This window comes from Gasterosteus aculeatus, chromosome 16 (assembly GCF_964276395.1).
Source record: "Gasterosteus aculeatus chromosome 16, fGasAcu3.hap1.1, whole genome shotgun sequence".
Classification (NCBI taxonomy): domain Eukaryota; kingdom Metazoa; phylum Chordata; class Actinopteri; order Perciformes; family Gasterosteidae; genus Gasterosteus; species Gasterosteus aculeatus.
The window spans coordinates 10,803,481-10,825,915 of record NC_135704.1 but is presented as its reverse complement, the minus strand read 5'-3'; the positions used below and the strand labels follow the sequence as shown (position 1 = coordinate 10,825,915).

Below are 22,435 nucleotides of genomic sequence, written 5' to 3'. Positions count from 1 at the left end.
GCGATTGAACACCAACTCTTCACAGTATTTACCGTCTCAGAGCAATAAGCAGGCCTTTTGTCATTTGTTTCACAAACTGTAAACCCTGAGATCAGCACAGCTTAATGGTCTGTTTACATCTGCGTAGTGTTTCTGTAGTTATTGTCTGATATTCTCCGCTTCGGTGGATTTTAGCTTCTCAATAAGCTGCTTTGTTTTAGTTCGAGCACTGTTCTCCTGATTGCCTTTTTAAAACCGTAGATTTTGGTTAAATTAATGAAAGGAACTAAAAATGCAATTTCTTCAGGGGGGAGAGGAGGAGAAGTTAAAAGAGCCATAAATCTTGAGCAAAGATTACTCATTCTTTAAGGCATTCACAAGTACCACACAGGGCAGGCGAGTCTTTTCCACATGGAGCCAAGCCTGGGGGGCACGTCTGCCTCCTCGTCTCCGGCATTCATTCGGGCTCTTTTCTTTTTTCCTTTCTGTCGGCAGTATCCTGAACTCCTGCTCGCCTCGTACAACAACAATGAGGAGGCTCCTCACGAGCCGGACGGCGTGGCCTTGGTGTGGAACATGAAGTACAAGAAGGCCACACCGGAGTACGTCTTCCACTGTCAGGTACCCAAAGTCTCTCTGCTTCTCTCTCTCTCTCTCTCTCTCCCCCCGCCCAACCAGGCCCTTCCTGCCCCCCCACCGTACCGGCATCCACCTCCACCACATCTATGCGTAAACACATGTGCGTGAGGAGCAGGACAAGACCTGCGGTGCGGGCGTTTGATGGAACCCGAGCGCTGCAGCAGGATTAAGTGTGGGTGGGGGGGGCAGCTTATCATGTGCATCCAAACAAGGGCCCTGTGTTCAGACGAGCAGCGCCGCTCCGCGCCGGCCTTATTATAATGCCGGCCCCCGAGGCTCCTTCACCAAGACAAGTTGAGTAGAACCACATGTTGTTGCAGCCAGAGCGGATGTAGAGGAAATGCTCCGATGGATGAAAACTGAACAGAAGTGTGAACGAGGTTTTCTCCACGCCTCGTAGTCGAAACCGTTAGGAAAGTTTCTTTAACAATGTGTCACAATTTTTGTCAACAAAACTCCCCTATAGAAAGAAAATGTTGAGGTGTGTGTGTGTGTGTGTGTCGGCCACCTTAAAATAAAAAGTAATATGACACACAATAAAGTCACCATCCGAAAATGTATAATAATCTTGATGACCAGCCTTGAGGTTTGTTTTGTACGGAACAGTTTTATAACTTTGGATGGAAAACAGGTTCTTCTTTGCTGTTTTGACTTTTATGTTTCCATTCAATGCCATTACTAAATGATTAGAAATGCCTGTATAATTTAGTGTTTTGTACTCCGTAAGTAAGTTGTTTACATCTGCATTGTTAAGCTCAGCTAGAGGAATTACACCGGTGAGACAATCCTCGTTATTACTAAGTGGCTTGGACAAAATAATAAAAGCACCTGCCGCTACAACACACTACATTTCAACAGCCCACAAACAACATCCTCCATCATGACCGTCTGTCTTCTGGGCCTCCATGCTGTTTTTCTCTCTTCACATTTGACAAGTCGGTACGTCTCGATACCTGCCGCCAGCTAGTCCGAGTACTCTGCTCCTCACCGGAGAAGCCAAACATTGCCCATAACTCTTCTCTGCTCCTGCCTCTCTCCGACAGTCCGCCGTCATGTCGGCAGCTTTTGCCAAGTTTCACCCCAACGTTGTGGTGGGGGGCACGTACTCGGGGCAGATTGTGCTGTGGGACAACAGGAGCAACAAGAGGACCCCGGTGCAGAGGACCCCCCTGTCGGCGGCGGCACACACGGTACGCCGGTACAACCAGCGCGCCGGGCTCCCTCTTTAATGCCGACACGGCAGAAGCGTAAAAAACCCCGTCTCCCTCGTTGTCTCCGCAGCACCCTGTGTACTGCGTCAACGTGGTCGGCACCCAGAACGCCCACAACCTCATTAGCATCTCCACTGACGGCAAGATCTGCTCCTGGAGTCTGGACATGCTCTCCCAGCCACAGGTAATGTATACTGTATAAATATGTGTGTGTGTGGGGGGGGGTTCTTCTTCTAGAGGTGTTTCTGAATAAAAATAAATAACTCCGCGTTAAAGATTTGACCACGAAATGTAATTGAGATGTTAACATCACATTTTAGAGCTTTGAGCACTTGAGGTTTTTACCTAATGTGTATTTCTGTCTCTTCAGTCACACGTCTCACCCCTTTCAGGCTAAATGTCAAACATTTTGGCCGAACTCCTTAGTTTTAGCATTCCAGTCTGGTATTACTTGCGGCTCGTTTTTCACTTGCAAGGAAATTAACTTTGCTGCCTTAATGTCAAGCTTCCATCTTGTTTTAATATAAAGTGCTAGTTGAATTTAGATTATGCATTAACAAACTGTCACAGGAGTTTTATAGGGTGCGCTTGGCAGTGTGTGTGTGTGTGTGTGTGTGTGTGTGTGTTAACGCGGAGGCTGAGTAGGGAGCTTGTTAAAGACGTGCCCCCCCCCCCCGTTGCCTCTCCTCCACAGGACAGCATGGAGCTGGTGTTCAAGCAGTCCAAAGCTGTAGCCGTCACCTCGATGTCCTTCCCTCTCGGGGATGTCAACAATTTCGTGGTGGGCAGCGAGGACGGCTCGGTCTACATGTCGTGTCGTCATGGAAGGTGTGTCCGTAAGCAAACTCACCGCCCTCGGCGTTCCCTCCCGGACGCCGGCGGCAGCTTGTTGGGCGCAGCCTCGGCCCGAGCGTCAAATAAATAAAAGCCCACTCGCTTCCCAAAGCCAACACTTGATCTCCTGCTGTTTGAGGTTTCACTCCTGGCCAGTCATCCTGTTTTTCTTTTCCGCTTGTCAGTTGTGTTTGTAAAGGTCGCTCAACATAAACAGGGCACACATGCAGGGGAAACAAATGGTTTTCCTCTCGGTTGTTCTCCTCTCCTCCGTATGTTTCCCTGGGTGAGGGAGTTTGTTTACGCACGCCTTTCCCGGGGAGAATTAAAACCGCAGTTCATCCCACAATGTTCTCATTTAAGACGCCGGGGCTCCTCTCTTGGTGGTTGGTCGCTGGTGAAGAAGCAGAGAAATGTGGCTTGAATCACAGCTGCCACGAGGAGCGCGTGAGCCCCACGGCAAATGTCCTGCAGTATGCTCACACACCACAGAGAGGGGGTAGCTGCAAGGTTTTGCAGAGCAACATCACCTCTGTAATTGGGGCCATAATTTTCCACCTCATTTGCGATGGTATGATACTCTCATTGCAGTTAATAATGCATAAGCATCACTCACGCTGAGTATTTACCTCTCTGCGTTAATGATCAGATCCTCAGTTGGGAAACGGCTCTGCGACACGTAGTTGAGGGACCGCCGGCACGTCTGCCGTCCTGCTGGTGATCGCATGGTAGAAGTAAATGATTATTGTAAATACGTCCATCAGATGTTCATCTGCGCCTGTTTCTGTACCTAATATATAACGCCCAAAGGATTTAGGAATGCCAGTGTTGGCTGTTTTGATTTTATTTGTTGGTTCCCTTTATGCAACGTACAGAAATGTGTCGTAGCTGGTGCGCTTGCGCTTAACTTCTTCTTGTGTTCTCCACAGCAAAGCAGGCATAAGTGAGATGTTTGAGGGCCACCAAGGGCCCATCACAGGGATCAACTGCCACACAGCTGCAGGGCCTCTGGACTTCTCCCACCTGTTTGTCACCTCCTCCTTCGACTGGACAGTCAAGCTGTGGAGCACCAAGGTGAGAGCAGATGTACAAACTGTTTGACGTGGCTGCAACGACCAGATCAGTGCGTCGGAAAGGTTCCCTCCCTCTGTGTGCTGGGCCTCTACAAGGTTCCATAGAGTACAGCTTTTGTTCATTTCTAACTGCAGTGAAGTGTATGTTGAGAATGTGCTTATTTTATTAAATTACTATTATATGTTCAGCCAAAATAATACATTTTTCTTATCTTTTTAATTCAAAAACTACACGCTGTGTGGGGTTGATGCCTGCAGTCCCGCTGTAACGTGCAGATGACGTTTACCACCAGTCACCAATGCAAATTGCATTTGACACAAACCACAGCTGATACAAAAGATTTGACCTCATGGTGGCACTAGATTAAAGGTTAAATTCATCCAGTCCAAAATGTCACATTCTCACAAATATCATGGTTTAATAATGCAATAATAATCGTAATGTTATTAGTTACAATGGTCCTCAAAGGAATACAAATTATAATTATTATAATTAATTATTAATTATTCTCAAAGAGTCAGAATTGTGATTAGCCTTTAGCATGTTGTATAACTGAAGCATGTGAGTTAACACGTTTTTACCAATGTAGCATGTTAAATATCCACTGAATGAAAAACAACATCAGCTTTGAACGGAACTAATCTCTAAATAAATACTGTAGCTGTGTAACATAAAAACATCATAACATTTAGATTATGTTTCATAGTATATTTAATGTATATCTCATGGGGATAAAGTTTTATACATTCAATGACACACACACAAAAAATCTAAACCTCTAAAATCTTGTCTGTTTTTATGTTTCTTTTCCCTCAAATATGCTTCCAGAACAACAAGCCTCTCTACTCATTTGAAGATAACTCTGATTACGTGTACGACGTCATGTGGTCTCCGACTCACCCGGCCCTGTTTGCCTGCGTGGACGGCGTGGGTCATCTGGACCTGTGGAACCTCAACAACGACACCGAGGTATTCCAGCGCCACTACCCGCACGCATCCATTAAGCCCCCTCGAAGGCCCAGGCAGTCACCTGCGTCTCATGGCTGAATCAAGTTGAAAAGGTCTCGGTGTTCATGTTTCCACCGTCCTAATCGGAATTTTCCGATGTTGCTGTCTTAGGTCCCTACCGCCAGCGTCACCGTGGACGGTAACCCGGCTCTAAACAGGGTCAGATGGGCTCATTCCGGCAGAGAAATCGCCGTGGGAGACTCTGATGGGCGGGTCCTCGTATATGATGTTGGAGAGGTGAGCAGGCGTGACTTTGCTTTTCACCATTTGCGTTTCTCACGTAGCAGACGTGATTCAGTCTGATCTCTATTGTGCACCCCCCTCCCCCCCCCCCCCCCCCCCCATCCCCTCCCCTCATAGCAAACGGCGGTTCCCCGAAACGACGAGTGGACCCGTTTTGTTCGCACGCTGGCAGAGATCAACGAGAACAGAGACGATGCAGAGGAGCTGGCAGCTCAGCGCCTGGCTGCCTGATCCACTCGCCAACAGAGGCGAGGTTTAAGGGACCAGTGGCGCGCTGGTGGATATCAGCCCTGTTTCTGGTGGAAGGAAAAGATGGCGGCGGCGGGGAGATTGCAGTTTGATTGTAAAAAAAAGTATGGACCTTTTTTTTTGATTTATTAGAGAAATCTTTCTATTCAGTTAGCTGGACCGTCAGCAGTCTTCCTTGGATTAACTCAAGCGACGGGGCCCTCGGCCTCAGACACTAACACAAACGCCACACCCACAGAACACAAACCAGCTGGCCTTTTTTCAACAGATGCCTTTAACCTTTTCATTTTGATTGCAAAATGTTGTCTTCACTTTGGGGCACGTTAGCATGGGCTTCACTTTTGAGTTCCTGAATCCAAATTAGTAAAAGTAGAGTAATCACATCTTTTAAAGACTTCATGACTGTAGAACCATGTTGTCATCTGCTTCTTTAAACCCGATGATCCGAATTATTCAAGTCCAAAAAGCAGATGTCTTTCTACATCAATCAACTCTGTACCAGTTTTCACCTAATCAGTGCAGCTGGTTAGACTGGGGGGGAAATATCCTCAATGCCTAAGAAGATGATCATGTATGCTGTAACTGCTCAGTCATGTATGTTAACAGGATCTGAACAGATTGTTTGTTTCCTGAAGAATCTCAACGCTTGGTGTCAAAAGTGAGAATGTACTTTTCACACAGTAGAAACGCACAGTTTGAATGATTTATTTCAATAAAATACAATAAATACATTTAAATTATTTTTTGAGTTTCTGGTCATGATTTCAAAATAAACACTTTTGAAAACATCTGTACATTCTTGTGTCTCTTACTATAACTTGACACATGCACACCAAAGCTATTTCACACCAGGAAGTGCAGTTTACAATCCTTCGTCATGCCATAATGTCCTACTGTAGAGGAGTACAATATGTACAATAATGTTGTGCAAGCTATGCAAAGAAAATGCAATAAATCCACACTCATGCTGCATTTAAAGTAAGATAACTCCTCAAATTCCCCTAAACTGAGTGTATCCCAATGAAACCGTCTTGGAGGAAACATGAAGGCCGGAGGAGCATTCCGTCGCACACACGAGTCGCGCTTTATGGAGCCTGTGGCTCCATTTTTGCCTCCATCGGTCTGGTTGTCGCCTCTTCAGAAGGTTTGAACTTGGGCAGGTGCAGACCAAACTTTCTCTCCACGCCAGCAAAGGTTGCGGCGGCCAGGTGGTAGCCGCCCACGTGGTCAGGAGTCACAGAGGGAAGGTCCTCGACCCTCGGTTTGGAAGGGGGCTCCGAGCCGGCGGGACGGCTGAGGAGAGAGAGCTGGGTTAGCCCGAGACGCAATTCTTAACCGGTGCTTGGTATGTACTAAAGTACTCACTGTCCTCCGAAGTCCACGTACAACCATCTCTGCAACAGTTCATAGGTCACCAGGGTTACACCGAACTGCGGTGAAGATCTGAGGACGCGAGCTAATGGAAGATGCAATTGAAAATTACAATGTGGGATTTAATATTCTTGCGGCGGCTTCTAGACAATTACAGCCACCACAGCGAGCCTCATTTCCAAGTCATGGAACCACTTAAGGGACTGTGGATGGTGTGTGTGTGTGTGTGTGCATTTACCTCCCGCGCCCTTCCAAAATGCCCGAAAACCTTCCTCCTTGAGGATCTTCCTGAAGCAGTCGATGACTCCGCTGTATGTCGTCTGGCCTGCCCGGGCCGCCACCTGGAGCCTGGTCTTGATGACATCAGCGGGGGTCACCAGCGACGCCGCCGGCACACCTTAGGAGATGTTTCACAACAGACATGACGAAGCGCTCTCACTGCGCACAGATGCGTGTCACGTCCTGCCGCGGCTGCTGCAGCATTGTGCAGGGCCGAGAAACGGGTACTTTATATAGTGATAAAACAAAAGCATGCATAAGCACCGTAAACATGCCGTAGGTGGTTGTTGTATTCGACAGACGGGAGGGAAACTAACTGCAGAAAATGTTGCACGTCTATGAATTAATCTCGGATGTCCAAAGACGCTGAGCTTTGCAGATTCTTTTTTTTATTTTTTTTTATACCTGCAATAGCTCCAGCAGTGAGCAGCTGTAACGCCCCGAGCCTTCCGTCCTCATCTGCCAATTTTTCCTTAGTGTGGGCATAAACAGGAAAGTAGATGGCGGAGAAGGGGATGTCACGCAGGAAGCACGCTTTGGCTCCCTAACAGGAAGAAAAAGATACATCTTGGGGATTAAGTGGTCTGGGGGGGGGGTTATTCTACCTACAGGGGGGCTTTGGTGAGATGATGGAGACAAAGAGCCCCCCAGGTAGAGCTGCAGCACAAGGCCTCCAGAGAGAGATCCATCACACAGACCCCCCCCCCCCGCACACACATTGATGTGCTGGGTCCTCCTGCCAAGAGGAAGTCTGTTTTTCTTTTTTTTCCTCGGAAGCCACACACTGTCTGCTACTCATTAAAATATGGAGTATGAGCACATGACTAGAGAAGCCACGCGGATCTGCAGAAGGAGCAGTAGCAACGCATAATCCCTCACTAATTTGCTGTTGGTTGTTGGCCACAGTTTGTATGTTCAAACGCTGTTTTAGAAAATTGCAAACAGTGAGCAAAAGGGATGTTTGATCTTCAAATGTGTGATCCTGACCTCCATTATGTCTGCATACACACACAGACAAATGTTTGTTTAAATACAGTAGTATTTCATCTGTGTATCGTTACAGGAAAAATCATTACGCAATTGTGGAATGTAAAGTAAATTTACTCAAGTAGTGAATTTTATATGTTTATCCCTTTACGTTATTTAATAAAGTGGTGTGTTTTACTCAACTTTATTTACTGCATTTGACAGTTACTGTGATGATTTGTTATTTCACAGATTAGGATTTTTCACACAATTTTTTTTATTATATTCTTTAAAAAAAGAAGCATTCTTTAAATTAAAAGGATTTAATAATATAGCTAAAAGTAACTTGTCTTCAGACTACAAGAACATTCAAAATGCCATTTAAAAATGAATGCATCATTAAAAATAATCCAATAAAAATCATTTAGAATAACATACCAGTACCTTCACTTTTGATACTTTGAAACAAAACAAGTTGGAAGACTTTTGTTTTTACTTCAACTTTGAAGCATATTTTCCACCTTTAATCATTGGTAGAATAATATGTGAAATTTTCTTCTGTGACTATAAACACTGAAATGAACAACAACTAACCTCCCCGTGTCTTGGGTATTGTCTCTCAGGAGCATAAGACCTTTCACTGCCCTTGTACCACACTTAGCAGAGGTTGATGCTGCAGACGATGCGGTGCTGCAGAGGTGCTGACCTACCTTGTAGAGGCCAAAGAAGCCCAGCTCTCTCACAACACTCAGGGCTTTGACCCTGGGCCCTGTGGTGATCTCTCCGGCCACCTGCAGACGGATCTTAACTATCTCCAGAGGATTGGTGAAGATCACCTGGGAAGCTCCAGCCTGTAGGACACAACAGGACAAAGTAACAGTAGTTTATATTCAAACATGCTGGGCTTTTTAGGATGGAATGCGCCTGCACATCTGAAGGGGTGAACTTTGGGTGAAATATAATGATGTGTAAGCACTTCTTCCTAGTAGGAGTTTTCTAATTATCTCAGCAAACTTTGGCACAAAAGGCACTTTTTGCCCTGATCTGATTTCATATCGTAAGAGAGTGGCCTTGACAGGAGGAGGAGAGAGCAGGCATTGATAGAGGAACAACCGGGGTCAGAGCAGAGCAGGCGCAGGGCGAGGAGAAGCCCCGCTCATGGTCGGGAGGTTCTGACCCTGGCACAGGCCCTCTGCCCCCTCGCCTCCCCTGAGGCACCTCCTGTGGCAGGGTGAGCGGCCCAGCCTGGCCTCGCCCCGCACACTTCCCCAATTCAGACGTATTCCCAGGGGAGAGAGCACTGAATCACCCGGGCGGCTCGGAGTCCGGGCAAGCGATGCCCTGAAGGCGTGACACCCTCTGACTCGGGCACATTTATCACACTCCACAAATCTAATCAGGCCCCAGGATGGCTGCCGGTGACATTCAGGGCAGGGGTCTTATCTGTAAACATCCGAGCTAAGCTCTAAAAAAAGCTCCGGCACATTTAGCCATTTTCAAAGAGGAGGGGGAATATCCGCTGCTCTGAAGATTGATGCGTTGGTGCCATCTCTTTTATCTTCTCCACTTCTCTTCCGGATTGAAGCAATAATCTAAAAAGCCCTCATAGTAACTAGACCTTTAACTTTTTTAAACACAAGTGGGCCGCATGCCCATTATATATATGGCCATATATATAAATATATAATTGACATGTAGTCCATGGATTAGATGTATCCTGAGCAGTAACGTTGTGTATTCTTGCTGTCCAGCACTGCGACCACACCTCAGGTATGCACTGCGTTGTCAAACTCAATCACTCTTGAGCTAAAGTCAGCTTCATCCAGGAACCTCCAGGGCCTCTTCCTACAATTACACCCTGACAGAGGTCACGACCCTGCGGACCCCGCTCCTCTGTGAGCAACCTGCGGGCGCTGCTGTGAGGCCGGCCTGTTCCACTCACTGAAGGAATTACATCTGTAATCTAGTAATCTACGTAAAATACTTACATTTCAACGTGGCCAAGATTTAAAAAGAAAAAAAGTTCAAATTCACATCAGAAGGTTAACTTCTGTATTCATGTAGGATGCCAAACAGAATATCTGACATATGACATTGAATAATAAACTGTCACACAAACTGGATGAAGAAGCAGTTGCTAGTGGAATTTTTAGAAATTTCTTAATAAATTCCATAAACTATTCTGGTCAAATGGGCCCTTGTCTACAATGCAAGCCTGGTATGATTTTTATAAAGATCCATCATCAATATGAACATTCAACATTCAATCTCTTTTAGTCAGCAAGTTGGATATACAATATCAAAATGTAAGAATTACTTTAGTTTTAGCATCGAAATAAACAATTAATTAAAAATCATGCATATATTTTGTCCGTCGCTTAGCTGTTCCTTAACCTTTGAGTTGATCTGCAGACTAAATTTATAAAACGTCACTTATGTAAAGCTTACGCATCCTCCAGCGAGAATCTCTGCAGGCAGAGCGATGGTATTATCTTCTGTGGTGAACTTGTCCCGGATAAAATCATTCATCTGAGAAAAAAAAGGAGAGAAGAAGACACCAACAACGAAAAAGGCAGATGAAACACAATCCCAGTCCTGATGGCGGGGCATTAACGTTAACTCGTGGTTGCAGTCACATCTTGATTGCAAAGAGATGCTCTTCTGCACTCTATGCTATGTTTTTCATTCCCAGCGAGTCGTTTGAAGCGACTTCCTGAACACTGAGCCACACGGGGGACGACTTGCCGTGAGTTTGATAGCTTTCTCCGGGGCAACGCCGATGAGCTGCGGGAGCAGACCTGCAACATATTATTCATAGACACCATTAGAATACCTGACTGAGAGACAGACAAAGCCTCGCTCCAAATGAATGCAGGGTAGGTTTTTTTGAGGGGGGGATTTTTTTTCTTTGTCGAATGGATACATCTAGTGACAGGTAGAACAATGTAAGCTGCAGGGTTCTCTTGTGCGTAAAACAAACCCATAAATATTTACAGATGTGGCTGATACATCTGATGCGCATGCGACACAAAGGTCCCATTGACGCCGAACAAAAGTCCAAAAATACGACACTGCCGGTGCGCATGGGATCAGCATTGTTGAGGCCTGATCCCAATGTTGGTTGGGAACAGAGAGAGCTGTGTGGTCACGGACAAGATCGGAGGGAGGGGGGGGGGGTGCGCTACGGTGGCGATAACCGCCGTACTGTTTCACCGTCTGTCCTTCATCAAGCCAGATGAACTTCTGAAGGAGCTGCTGAGTGACTGCTGCTGGTGTGCAGCCAGAAAAACAGCCGAGCGTGTCTGTCTCTGACTCAATCGCCCTCTCATCATGTGCGGGAGGGGAGGAAGGAAGGCAGAGGGAAGCGGATCACAGCAACAAAGAGCTGCAGCGGTGGAGGTAGCAGTAGATGGCAGTCTTGACTTCCTTCATATGAGCGGCCCCCGGGGTAGAAGTGTTGTATATCACAAGGCCATCAGCGCTATTATCCCACACCCGGGCCGGGGCAGAGCAGACACCGCTGCTACATGCTATCCTGCTGGTCACTCTCCTCGGGGAGCTCTCCCAGGTATTGAGATAATGAAAACGCGACCCCTGGGTGTTGCTTTATTCACTGCTGAACAGGGAGGGCAAAGGTTTCTGGTGTCAATTAGCAAAGCATGCTGCTGATATTAGCACGCCGACAAACCCTAACGCTTTCCCATCGGGCGGTTTGTTTTGCACGAGAGCCACATGTCGGCCCTGCACACAGATTTCCTTTTCACGCACAATAAAAATCTGCAAAGGGTTACCTCTGTAAAATCCGAAGAAGCCCTCGTAACGGAAGACTTTCTTTGCACAGTCGAAGCTGTTCTTGTACATCAGTTCTCCCACGAAGGAACCCGTGGAGCGCTGGTTCTGCATGCGCGTCTTCACCAGGTCGATGGGGTACACAGCTGTGGCTCCGGTCGCTATGGAGAACACACAGTCGTCACTGGTTTAAGATTGGTGTTTTGTTTTTCAAGAGACAACGTACAAATTGTGCTACTGGAAATGCATCACCTCTAAATATTAGGGCTACAACTAATAATCATTTTTCTTACTAATTGTATGTCAGAAGAGAGTTTACAAATTCTCATTATATATTCCAAGGTGGCTTCTTTAAACTCCTTGCTTCGTCCGACAATGAGCAATTTACTTCATACATGGCAAAGAAAAGCAACAGATTCTTACATTGAAGAGTTCAGTATTTGGCCTTCCTGCTCAAATAAGGACTGGAATCAAGTGAACTTATGAATTAATAAATGCATTTTCTGTTGATCAATTAATAGATTTCATTATTTCTTAGACAAAAGGGTTGCACAATAGTAATTCTACAGGTATATCCGGGGAGTGGACGTTTAATGGTCACTGAGAAATAAATAGACGTGCGTTTGTGTATAAACTATAAACGCACTTTTCAGAGTAGGAAGTCTGGTAACTTGGAAAACTATTTGCAGTGGCAGCAAGAGGCCCTAAACTCTGCTGCTCTCAGCTTTACTTGCCTTGTCTTGTCTGACATCAAAGGCTGCTGTAATGACTCTTCCTAAAAAACATGCAAACCGCTCAGTCAGCACAAAGGCACGGCGAGAAACAGCTCATTACCGGCAGCCTTGTGACATACGTCTCTTTTTGACCCCGCCTGAATTGATCACTGGTGAATGAGGACAGCGTGTTTGGGAAGAGCGCGCACGCACACACACACACACACACACACACACACACACACACACACACACACACACACACACACACACAAACGGGGTCAGCGTGTGTCCCTATCTGAGGTGCAGTTATGTCAGACTTCCCTGTATCAGTGCCTTCCAGTGTAATTAGATGGAGAATTCCAGAGAGTGCAGTTACGGAAGATTCGTCTCATTCCAAAGCTGCGGCTCCCAACGACAGCCTGGAGCCACTGGAGGCGGCACGGCAGCACAATGCCGGAGCCTCACATCACAAACCCCTCTCCCATGCCGCACAATGAGCGGCCCGGGGCCCCGGCGCGCCAGTCTGTCCGGCTTAGGTTACCCCCATGGGCGGGCCGGGGGGGGGCTCCGCCGCAGACATGTCACTCACCTCCAGCGATTGAGCCCAGGGCGAACCGGTAGGCCGACTCTGCAGCCTGGAGCCAGGCTGGCCGAGACGTTTCGTGAGGCCGCTGTATGGGAGAAAAATACACCGCCGGTCAAATGAATCTGGAGAAAGACGGGTCGGGGATCGGAACGCTAAGCATGAATCGGCTCGCTATTAAACTACAGCGAACCGGATACATTCGTGGAAAGAAATCGCAATGGAGCACTCAACAACGGAGGAAGGCGGTGGAATGCGGACATTTCATATACGGCCTAATTCTTCATCCGCTAGTATTAAATGTCACAGAAAGACCAGCTCTGATACAGTAAATGACTGTTTGAACCTCCACACATGTGCCCTGTGTGGAGGTTGAAAGCTAAAGGTCTTCTTTTATTTTTACAACAAAGTACAATTTCTCTCTTATCTACTTGATCTCTGATTGGTTTTCGATGTTGAAAGGGGAGCCCCTTTGTTTTCTCTGTAGTGCAGGGGAACAGATTAGCCCTACAAGCCTTTTCCATGTACAGATAAGTATCTACATGAATATTACACAGTTTGAGTGAGACCCTGTTAAAGTCTGTGTGTGTGTGTGTGTGTGTGTGTGTGTGTGTGTGTGCGCACAGCACTGCAGGTTGAGCCGGTGAGTAACTTCTCCCAGACCAGATGTGAAGGGAGCAGAGCGGATCGTGCTTTTCCTCGTCCCAGATGCTTCCACCGAGGGTTGCATGCTAACAAGATCGAGGTCTTGATCAAAGGGTTTAAACAATTAGCCTACTTCCACCGAAGGGCAGGCCTGAGAATCGCAGCTTCCCCCCCAAAGGAATCAAATTCCAGACCTCTGAGTGTGGCTCCCAGGAGCGTGAGCGGCCTGAAAGCTCTGACCACAGCCTGATGTAGAGCTGTGTTATCCGGTGCAGGCAGGAACTACTTTGTCCTCCCAAATCCACCTTGACTCCCACTCCTCTCCTGCCATTAGCAGACTCTTCTAAAGGCTGCTAAAGCTCCTCAAGCTCCACGCTGATAATAGCCTCTTATTAGCTTCTCAGATGTGTGATTGCAGCTCATGTGTATGTGCGGCTATACTGAATAAAAGGTGGGAAGAGCCTTTCATGAGGAGGTGCGACGCAACAATCCATTCCTCTTCTATAACTATAATTGGTGTACTTTTATCTGGGAGTTAAAGTAATGCACTTCACAAGGGAAGAAAAAACATGGGCACTCTGCTAATTCAGCGAGTGAGCTTTCTCCCTTTTTAGCTCCTTTCTAAGAAGGAAGCAGAGTAAGAAGGGGAAAAGGCTTTGATAAAAGGCAGGAGGATGTGAGGGGGTATTAGAGGAGTCAATCAGGCTACCTGTCTCTGGGTCTCTAGGAGGTACGGCATGGTTTCTTCCTCCAGCGGGGCTATCCTCTCAATGTCTGCATGGTTCAGCCGCCTTAACACACATCAGCAGGGGGGGTGATGGAGTTAGGTCTGGAAAAAGCAGAGAGTCCTGCATCTCCTGCGAGCAGCCAGTGCAAGACTTTCCATAGACTTTTTACTGGCATATAACTTGTTACAGCAACTTTAATTTAAGCTGATTAAAACAACAGGCAAACAAAGCTGGACGAGTGCCCTCGGCCCAACAAGTAAATGAGTGTGACTAAATGTTGGAGACGCAAACATTCCCGTAAATCAGCCACTGAACGAGCAATAACTTCATCTTTACGACCAATAAACATACCTGCAACATATTTATGACATTTAAGGACGTGGAATAAAATACAAAAAACAAGGTTTTGTATAAATGTTTTGAATATGAGGAAGTGCCTACCAGGGTGATTTCATGTAAAAAAGTGGAAAAGATCATCATAAATTCAAATGATTTTGCTTCACTTCGAACACCTTTTAATGCATGTTTTAATGCATCTTTATCTTTCTTTAAAGACTTGAAAACTGTCCCCATCGCAAAAATATGAAAAATGCCAAAAAGATTTACAAATAGTAATAATAATCTCAAACACAAAAGGTCCAGTTCTTTAAAAGCACGACGTCACTGTTTACACACACAAATGGAGCAGCCTTACCCAGAGTGCGAGTGAAGACCAACCAGCTGGTAGAGGATGTCAATCTCCATTGGAGTGATTTGACCAAACTTGTTTGCAGCATGAACAAACTCCTCTACAACGTAGAAAAATAAAGGCAAGAAGGAATGAATGGACGGACGTTGTTTGGGGGGGTGAGATGCTTGCTGCGAAACACGACAATGAAGTATGTTACCGAGAAATATTCAAAACCATCATCTCACTTCTTTGTCTGTGCCTGCAGTTCACTAACTGAGCACGCATTCTCTCCACAGCACCTCGGGTCACTCTTTTATATGTGCTACATATTCAGTTCTTTGCTGTTGCCCGCTGGGAAGCGCCATTATCGTCAGGTGGTCTTTCTAATGGTAGCAGTTAAAGGAGGGAAACGAGTTACTTATTCACTTCCCTGTTTTTCCTAACCGCTGGTTACAAGACGGCTTCTCTGATCTCAAGGAGTGAAATGATGATGATGAACTGGCTGACCGACGACACGAGAAAGTTGCGTTACATTAAATCGGATACGTTTTGTTATTTGCAAATACTATTTGCCCCAAATCTTTTTTTGAAGAGGAAAAAAAGGCTGCTACTATATTACAAATGTTCATTTACCTGTTTAGTGCTACAGTAAGTGCTTCCTGTGTGCTCTTTCACACCGTTCTGTCAGGAAGGTCAGGTCGTCATCGCACAGCGACACTTTGTATCACACACATGACTCACTTCAGTGATGTAGGAAGTGTGCGAGCTGTACCTTTGGTAACAAGCGTGTCTTTGTGAGTGCCGGCGAGGGTGCCGTATATCTTGCGGATCAATTCCATGTTGTTGAGGAGGGCGTTGAAGGCGTTGAAGTAGGAGAAGCTCACCATGTGGGAGGTGCTGCCTCCTGCAGCCTGGAGAAAGATGCAGTCTGCTATTGCTTCTCAACGGGAATCTTGTAATAGTATATTGAACCTCTTTGTCCTGCTAAATGACTACAGTACTTACATGACTAAAATGGATGTTTAAGCTGGTTGAATTTCTGGATCCTTAAGTTTGTGATATTAGGCTTTATCGATACACCTAGTTTGTTCCTTTCTTGTAAATATATTTTACACACTGTGTGGCCACTGGGGGACAAATACCTTTATAAGTTCACATGACGTCCCTGATAGCAAACAGTTATTAATTCACACATCAAACCGCTATAGAGCTGCATTATCTTTCATTCATTTGGAGTTGTTTTTCTGGACACCTGATGACTGAAGGCCTAACATTGAGAATACTCTTAGATCTGAGTTTGGTCTCCACCAACTCCCATTTAGCTGTTAAATGCTCCGCTATGTTCTTCAGCGAGTCGCTAACTGTGTCCGTCTGCTGCTGAGCGGGTATCTCCATAGTGGGTTTAATTTAGTGGAACCAGCTGCCTTCACATGTCCAAAAAACTATGTTATGAGAGCAATTAAAAACCCAAATGTACACAAGACAGCTAAACAATGTGCTGATACCTTCTATAAAGTTCTGAACAATAAAGGTTTTTGTTACAGCTACTTAAAATGTATTCCAACTGTTCTCAAACTCACAGAAACTAGGTTCTCTTCTACAAACGAAGTCAGCATGTGGTGTCTGATGGTGGCCATGATGTCGCTGAAGTCCAAGGCAGTGATGGTGCCACTTTTGTTGTTGTCCTTTTGTGCAAACGCCTGGCGGGCATGTTCCAACTGCAGCTCCTGCAGCAACACACACACACACACAAAGAGGGGGGGGTCAAGCTGTTAGCTGACAAAGAAGGTGTTCCTATGATGAGGAGCATCACAAGGGAACAGAGAAGTACAACTTCTGAGAATGAAAGTGTAATAATGTCAGAGCTGGACGGATGTGAAAGTCCTCAGATGTCCCATTGTCAGACGGTGGCTTTGGTAATCACCACCGTCTCTTTGGAGACTAATGGAAACCATGTCCCGAGGAGTCTGATCCTGGAGTCGGGACTCGTGGTTCTGGAGGCGGCCGGCAGGTGTGTCCCCAGGAAGATGATTCAATGTGACAACAACGCAATCAGATGAGGTTTCAGGGGAACGGCGATCCGGAGTCCAAGTCCACTGTCAGAGCTCATTTCATACAACCACAGGATCACAGAGCAACGTCTCTGCAATAATCAACGTTACTTTATTTTACACCGTGGCTCTTACAGCTTAATCAGTGGAGATTATACCTCACAATGTTTGCTAATTATATCATGGAAAACCCACGATGATACTTTGTTGTGTCAAAAACAGAAAACTTTTAAGTCTGCCAAAGTCTCCAACAACCACAAGGTGGAAGCCAAGACTCTTAAACAAATATAACAAATCAAATATCTCTTCTGTATACACAGTTTATTATTTTCAGTAATAGATATAAAGTAAAACCAGGAATGAAATTTGCTTGGACACGACAGAAAAACAAGACAATAATAATTACTGATGTAATTTAAGTCCTGCGCACAGAAGAGTCTTTGGTGCAGCCGAGGGAAGCCTCAGTCAAGTTTGATAAACCGCAAAGTGCTGTGAGGGATCCCACACTGCAGCGCGGCCTGCCTGACTCTCGGACCACCCGGCTTCTGCCTGACACCACATGGCTCCGTCTCCAGACCGGGTTCCCCTCTGACCGAACAGCTCCTGCTTGCAGGTTCGACAGCACGGGGGTCTCAGGGAGATACGGGCAAACAACTAATGACGCGGAAATAACAACCGTAAGGGTCTTGATGGCAAACTGGGCTACCGCAAACCACCAGAGCAGCTAAAGAGGAGGAAAAAAAGACTGGAGATGCAACTTCACACCACAATTCCATCATCTTGAGATATCATGCACAGCATGCAGGTTATGTTATGTTATTTCCATTTGTACCAGATATAAATGTCTCACCGAGGGAGGAGGGTTGTCTGTTTTTATATTTATAGACGGGCACTCTGTAAGATGTTGTAAAAAGAGCTGAAAACAACCAACAGTAGGTGTGCCATTCATGTTGCATTTACATACAAAACTGTTTGTCTGTGGCTCCTCTTATGAGCTGCTGAAGTCAATGAATTCACAACGACTGACAGCTTGATTTATAGGCAAATAAAGCGTAACTAAAAATGTCCCAATCCTAACTTTCGTCCTGTGGTTTGGTCACTACGGTTCATTTTAGTCGGACGCGTCGGAAAACCAAATGTGTACCTGCAGAAACTGGGTGAACTCTGTGTAACTGAGATTCTTCTTTCTTTCGTGGCCGAAGTGCAGCCTGATGAACTCACAGTCCCAGTTGAAGGGAATGTGGTGATGCACTGTGGTCTGGCTGAAGATGTCACGTACATTCTCTGAAAAAGCGAGATGCGAGTGAGCGATAACAAGAGACGGGGGGAAAAGCATCCATCTCACATCCTCATTACATTGGTGGAGAACCTCGTCGGAGCGGAGGAAAGACTCCATTTGGACTGCTAAGCTGAATAGGCTGCTTGACAGGCTCGCTCCTTTTACATTTTGAGGGTTTTGAGTCCGTCCAGGAAATTGTCTGCATAAGCACTGCCCTCAATTTCAGGCGCCTTTATGGAAACCCATTGCACAGACGGAGTATAGCGGCAGCTTCTTTGTAAGACTCCGTCTCTGGTGGTTTATGACATGCTGAATTCATTTATCTGCTTGTCAGATGGAGCTGGTTATAATGTGATGTTCCCAAAGCTCGCCTGCTATCTGGCACTGCGTTGAGACTGGCTGATACCACATGTAATACATAGAAAACATGCATGGCTGTTGCTACATCTATTGGCAACACGTGCTTTAGTAAGAAAAGCGCTTATTTAGTACAATTTGGGACTTCTCCGTCATCACTATTTTCCATTACTTATTAATTTAAACTACCACAAAAACTATGTAAATGGTTTAATTATGTGATTTTAACAGCTACAGTAATGTTTGCATCATTACGGAGATGAAATTAGACTGGGTGTACATAAGCATGACAACCCCACACCAGTGTGTGCTATATAATATGTACATACCAAATGAGATGTCTCCTGTGCCGGTCTTGTCAAATAACTGAAAGGCAACTATGAAGAGGGCATCCGGGGCACAAAGAACTGATTCAAAGGCCAGAAACTCCTGGAAAGAGATCAGTCTGTTTGGATAAGACAGAAAGAGCGCTATCTGAACACAGTATCTTTTACAAAAAAAAAAATCCTGTTGTTCATGATCAACATAAATACATCGGTCACTGTACAAAGAACTACCCAGAGGCTTCTCTAGACCAAAGCAATCGATTACAGCTGACACTGGGAGATTAAATTGCAGCCTGAAAATTCAAAACAAGGAATACAACATATTTGTTGCGTAAATACAGACACGATGTGTTGAAATATCTCTGCGTCAACGGAGGACTTCCACAGCTTCCCTTACACCTCAGCAGGGACTCACCCATCTTTAGTGGTGTCAGCCACTCCGGCTATCAGCTCCACCGTTTGGGGGTTGTGCTCAGGCTGCGCATGTAGACCCAGGTAACTCTGCACAAAGTCTCTTGGGGTCATGTAGTGCTCTCCATCCTCCACCGCGCTGGCATACTGCGGAACCAGACGGAGAAAGAGCCGCAAACAACGCGGATGTCTCATATTTGGCTTTAGATTAGAAATCCACGGGGTAGAATCTCCATTGTGTGCATTTAGAAGGAAAATGAAGTGGAGTACCGAGAGTGACAAAAAACATCCTTTATGTGATAAATCAACAAGGTGTTTTTTTTTTTTTACTGCAGGTCTCTTGACCCTGTGACTTTTATGGTGTTTGTGTACAGTTTTTATATCACGTGAGGGTCTCAGTTTACTGGCACAGTATTCTAAATGTATACAATGCTCTAGTCTACCGCACCCCATCATGAGAAATGCATCGAAAAGTATCCGAGGCTTTCAGATCACTGTGATCATTTGACACATGAAGGGCAGAGAAACATCACCCTGCACTCAATATAACCATATCCATCCCATTGGCGGATGGAGATTAACACAAAAAATGACACGCAGCATAACATAACATTTAGATGGTGCATGTTGATCAGGTGATAGGGGAACATATGTAACAGGGCTTTAACCTTTATTTAGTCAGGAAAGTACTGCTCACAAACAAACTCTCATTTTCAGGAACACACTTTAAAAACCTTGGAGCTGCTTAGTAGAATTTGCTTTGCTGCAGAGGAGCATTTGGGGCATCAGGTCTGGTTTGAGAAGGTGTTGCTCTTTAGGTTTCTCCACCCAAATGACATCTAAACCGTTTGGTGGTTGAACTTGGACCTTTGAATCATAAGCCCACTCCTCTAACCTTTAGGCCACAACTAATAAAAATCTGGTAGGAACGATCAATCAAATCTTCGATTGTGCGATATACTATAGAGCAGAGGTCTTCAACAGGGGGTCCGCGACCCCCAAGGGGTCCACGAGGGTACTGCAGGGGGGGTCGCGAAATTTTTGGTTGATAAGACAATTTTTTTCCCCACAAATGTAAATGTCTTCAGAATCAGAATCAGAATTTTATTCATGGTCTTTAAATACACATTAACATGAATCCAACATATTGAAGCGAACAGATAAATTGATGGAGAAAACGTCATCTGTCAGTGCGCAACACAAACATTCAGCTTCCCTCGGCAGCTCTCAAGCTGGGCACCGGTTCACTCACAGCTCCTTTCATGCGAATACGACCGCGCAGGCACCAGCCAATCAGATCGCGTTCATGCTCTCGTCTAAAGAGCGTGAAGCTCAAAAATAAAAGATGGCGGACCAAACTCCGTAGAATAGGGGGTCCCTGCTCCACCTCGCCATCAGTTTGTGGGACCTTGGCTTGAAAAACGTTGAAGACCTCTGCCATAGATTGTGATACACTACATTTTCTAGGAATTAATTCATTACTCATTTGTGAAAATGAACAATTGCGTTGCACTTGAGTGAAGCAGCAACATGCGACGCCATCACAGAGCTGAGCTTAACATGAGCCCTCATTCAGGCTTTAAAGCTTTAAGACGTACGGTCATTTATAGAACCTGGTTTGGGTTTCAAGTCGGAACAGAGATAGCTCTGGAAACACAAGTGCCACATGAACTGGCAGCAGAAAGGCCACGCTCATGGGTCTGAGCCAAGCTCAGATAGAGAGAGCATGAGATAAACAGAGAAAGAGTGTGGGAGGAGTCCTTTAAGCCAAGTGTTTCCACGGTTACAATTCAATGCACTCCGCTGAATTAAGTGAAAATATTAATTCCAAGCAATTTATTGCCACATTACTCCATCGCATGATTGTGTATCCATTTACCCTCACAGTAGGCCTCAAGTAGTTCTTAATCAAATTATACAGGCAGTCAGAATAAGCTTCCAGCAATTAACTCTTCCACCTGAATATGCATTACACATTAAGCAGCCCTCTTGTTGTGGAGTCAAGAGGATCACAGGGCAACTTGTACCTCAGACAGAGTCCTTGTTACGAGAACAACTTTAGACTCCAAACAAGACTTGTGGTGGCAAACAAGCCGAGACACTAATGGCAGGGACCTGCTTCTCTGAAACGTGGCAGAGGAGCTAAAGATCAGAAAACACGTGAAGCAAAAGCAAGGGGGAGATTCTCTGTTAAAGCAGATCCAAAATTAGTCGGAGCATTTGTGTGACCTTTACTGAGCTATTTATCCCAATGGACACCACACGGACACAACTCAAGACGACAACACGTCAGTACACTTGTGAAGATGGCTACATGAGTTGTTGCCATGTTGATTAAAGCTCAACGTGTTTTGGTTGTGTGAGTAACACCCTTACCTTCAGAAAAATAGTCTTCAAGCCATGGGGATCGGCTCTTTTTGTTGCTTGCACCTGCAGCCCACAATTTTTTCATAAAGAAAATGCAATCAGATCATCACACTGGTGGCTACAATTAATGATACTGTGCCAGTGTTCCACCTGTTAGTTAAACTGAAATTCATGCTCTCAATGTTTAGCTTTGACTTTCTTAGCAATCAATCATAGACGAACAGCCTCGCGTATGAAAATCCCCCGAGAATAACCCCCCCAAGACTAATTGTTTTCACATATAAATGCAACAGAGCAAATACATTACAGTTGTCTCTGCGAGGCCGGCAGAGATGCGCACATGCGCTGCGGCAATACGAGGGCGGTGGAGCCCGCTGCATTAGAGAACATAGCGTTAAACGCGCTGCACGCCTCTGCGCGTCAAACGTAACATCACATAGGAAATATTGACGGAGTCACCTTGACCGCCATGCCGCAGAGAACTATGCCGCAGCGGCGCTGTGCAGGAGGACGCAGCGGGCGGGACAGGACCACCGAGGGCTGGAAGAGAGAGAGAGAGAGACACACAGAGAGAGAGAGAGACACAGAGAGAGAGAGATCTGTGTTACAGCGTTTCCGGTCTGCTCGGGCCACACGAGGACACGGTGCGCTGTACGTGCA

General features: G+C 45.8%; 2 protein-coding genes across 5 annotated transcripts in view; one reads left to right on the top strand and one right to left on the bottom strand.

The window, feature by feature from the left end:
- Nucleotides 1-5,977, top strand: part of dync1i2a (dynein, cytoplasmic 1, intermediate chain 2a) — a 15,118-nt gene extending 9,141 nt beyond the window's left edge. For all 4 annotated transcript variants that reach the window (XM_040201183.2, XM_040201182.2, XM_078091085.1 and 1 more), the window contains 8 exons: nucleotides 475-600; nucleotides 1,662-1,808; nucleotides 1,900-2,013; nucleotides 2,524-2,657; nucleotides 3,593-3,737; nucleotides 4,566-4,706; nucleotides 4,857-4,982; nucleotides 5,106-5,977. In XM_040201183.2, coding sequence (XP_040057117.1) covers nucleotides 475-600; nucleotides 1,662-1,808; nucleotides 1,900-2,013; nucleotides 2,524-2,657; nucleotides 3,593-3,737; nucleotides 4,566-4,706; nucleotides 4,857-4,982; nucleotides 5,106-5,219 — 1,047 coding nt within the window. In that variant the 3' untranslated portion in view covers nucleotides 5,220-5,977. The remainder of the gene's footprint in view (nucleotides 1-474; nucleotides 601-1,661; nucleotides 1,809-1,899; nucleotides 2,014-2,523; nucleotides 2,658-3,592; nucleotides 3,738-4,565; nucleotides 4,707-4,856; nucleotides 4,983-5,105) is intronic.
- LOC120833757 (electrogenic aspartate/glutamate antiporter SLC25A12, mitochondrial-like) lies at nucleotides 5,927-22,435 on the bottom strand. The gene is made up of 18 exons (XM_040201179.2): nucleotides 22,235-22,435; nucleotides 21,785-21,838; nucleotides 19,413-19,555; nucleotides 19,001-19,116; nucleotides 18,180-18,319; nucleotides 16,565-16,711; nucleotides 15,757-15,895; nucleotides 15,009-15,102; nucleotides 14,296-14,377; nucleotides 12,948-13,029; nucleotides 11,645-11,803; nucleotides 10,599-10,651; nucleotides 10,302-10,382; nucleotides 8,564-8,704; nucleotides 7,293-7,431; nucleotides 6,847-7,005; nucleotides 6,603-6,693; nucleotides 5,927-6,530 (listed from the first exon to the last, which is right to left on the bottom strand). Exons 1-18 carry the CDS (start codon nucleotides 22,244-22,246, stop codon nucleotides 6,323-6,325), a joined length of 2,040 nt encoding a protein of 679 aa, XP_040057113.2. The 5' UTR covers nucleotides 22,247-22,435; the 3' UTR covers nucleotides 5,927-6,322.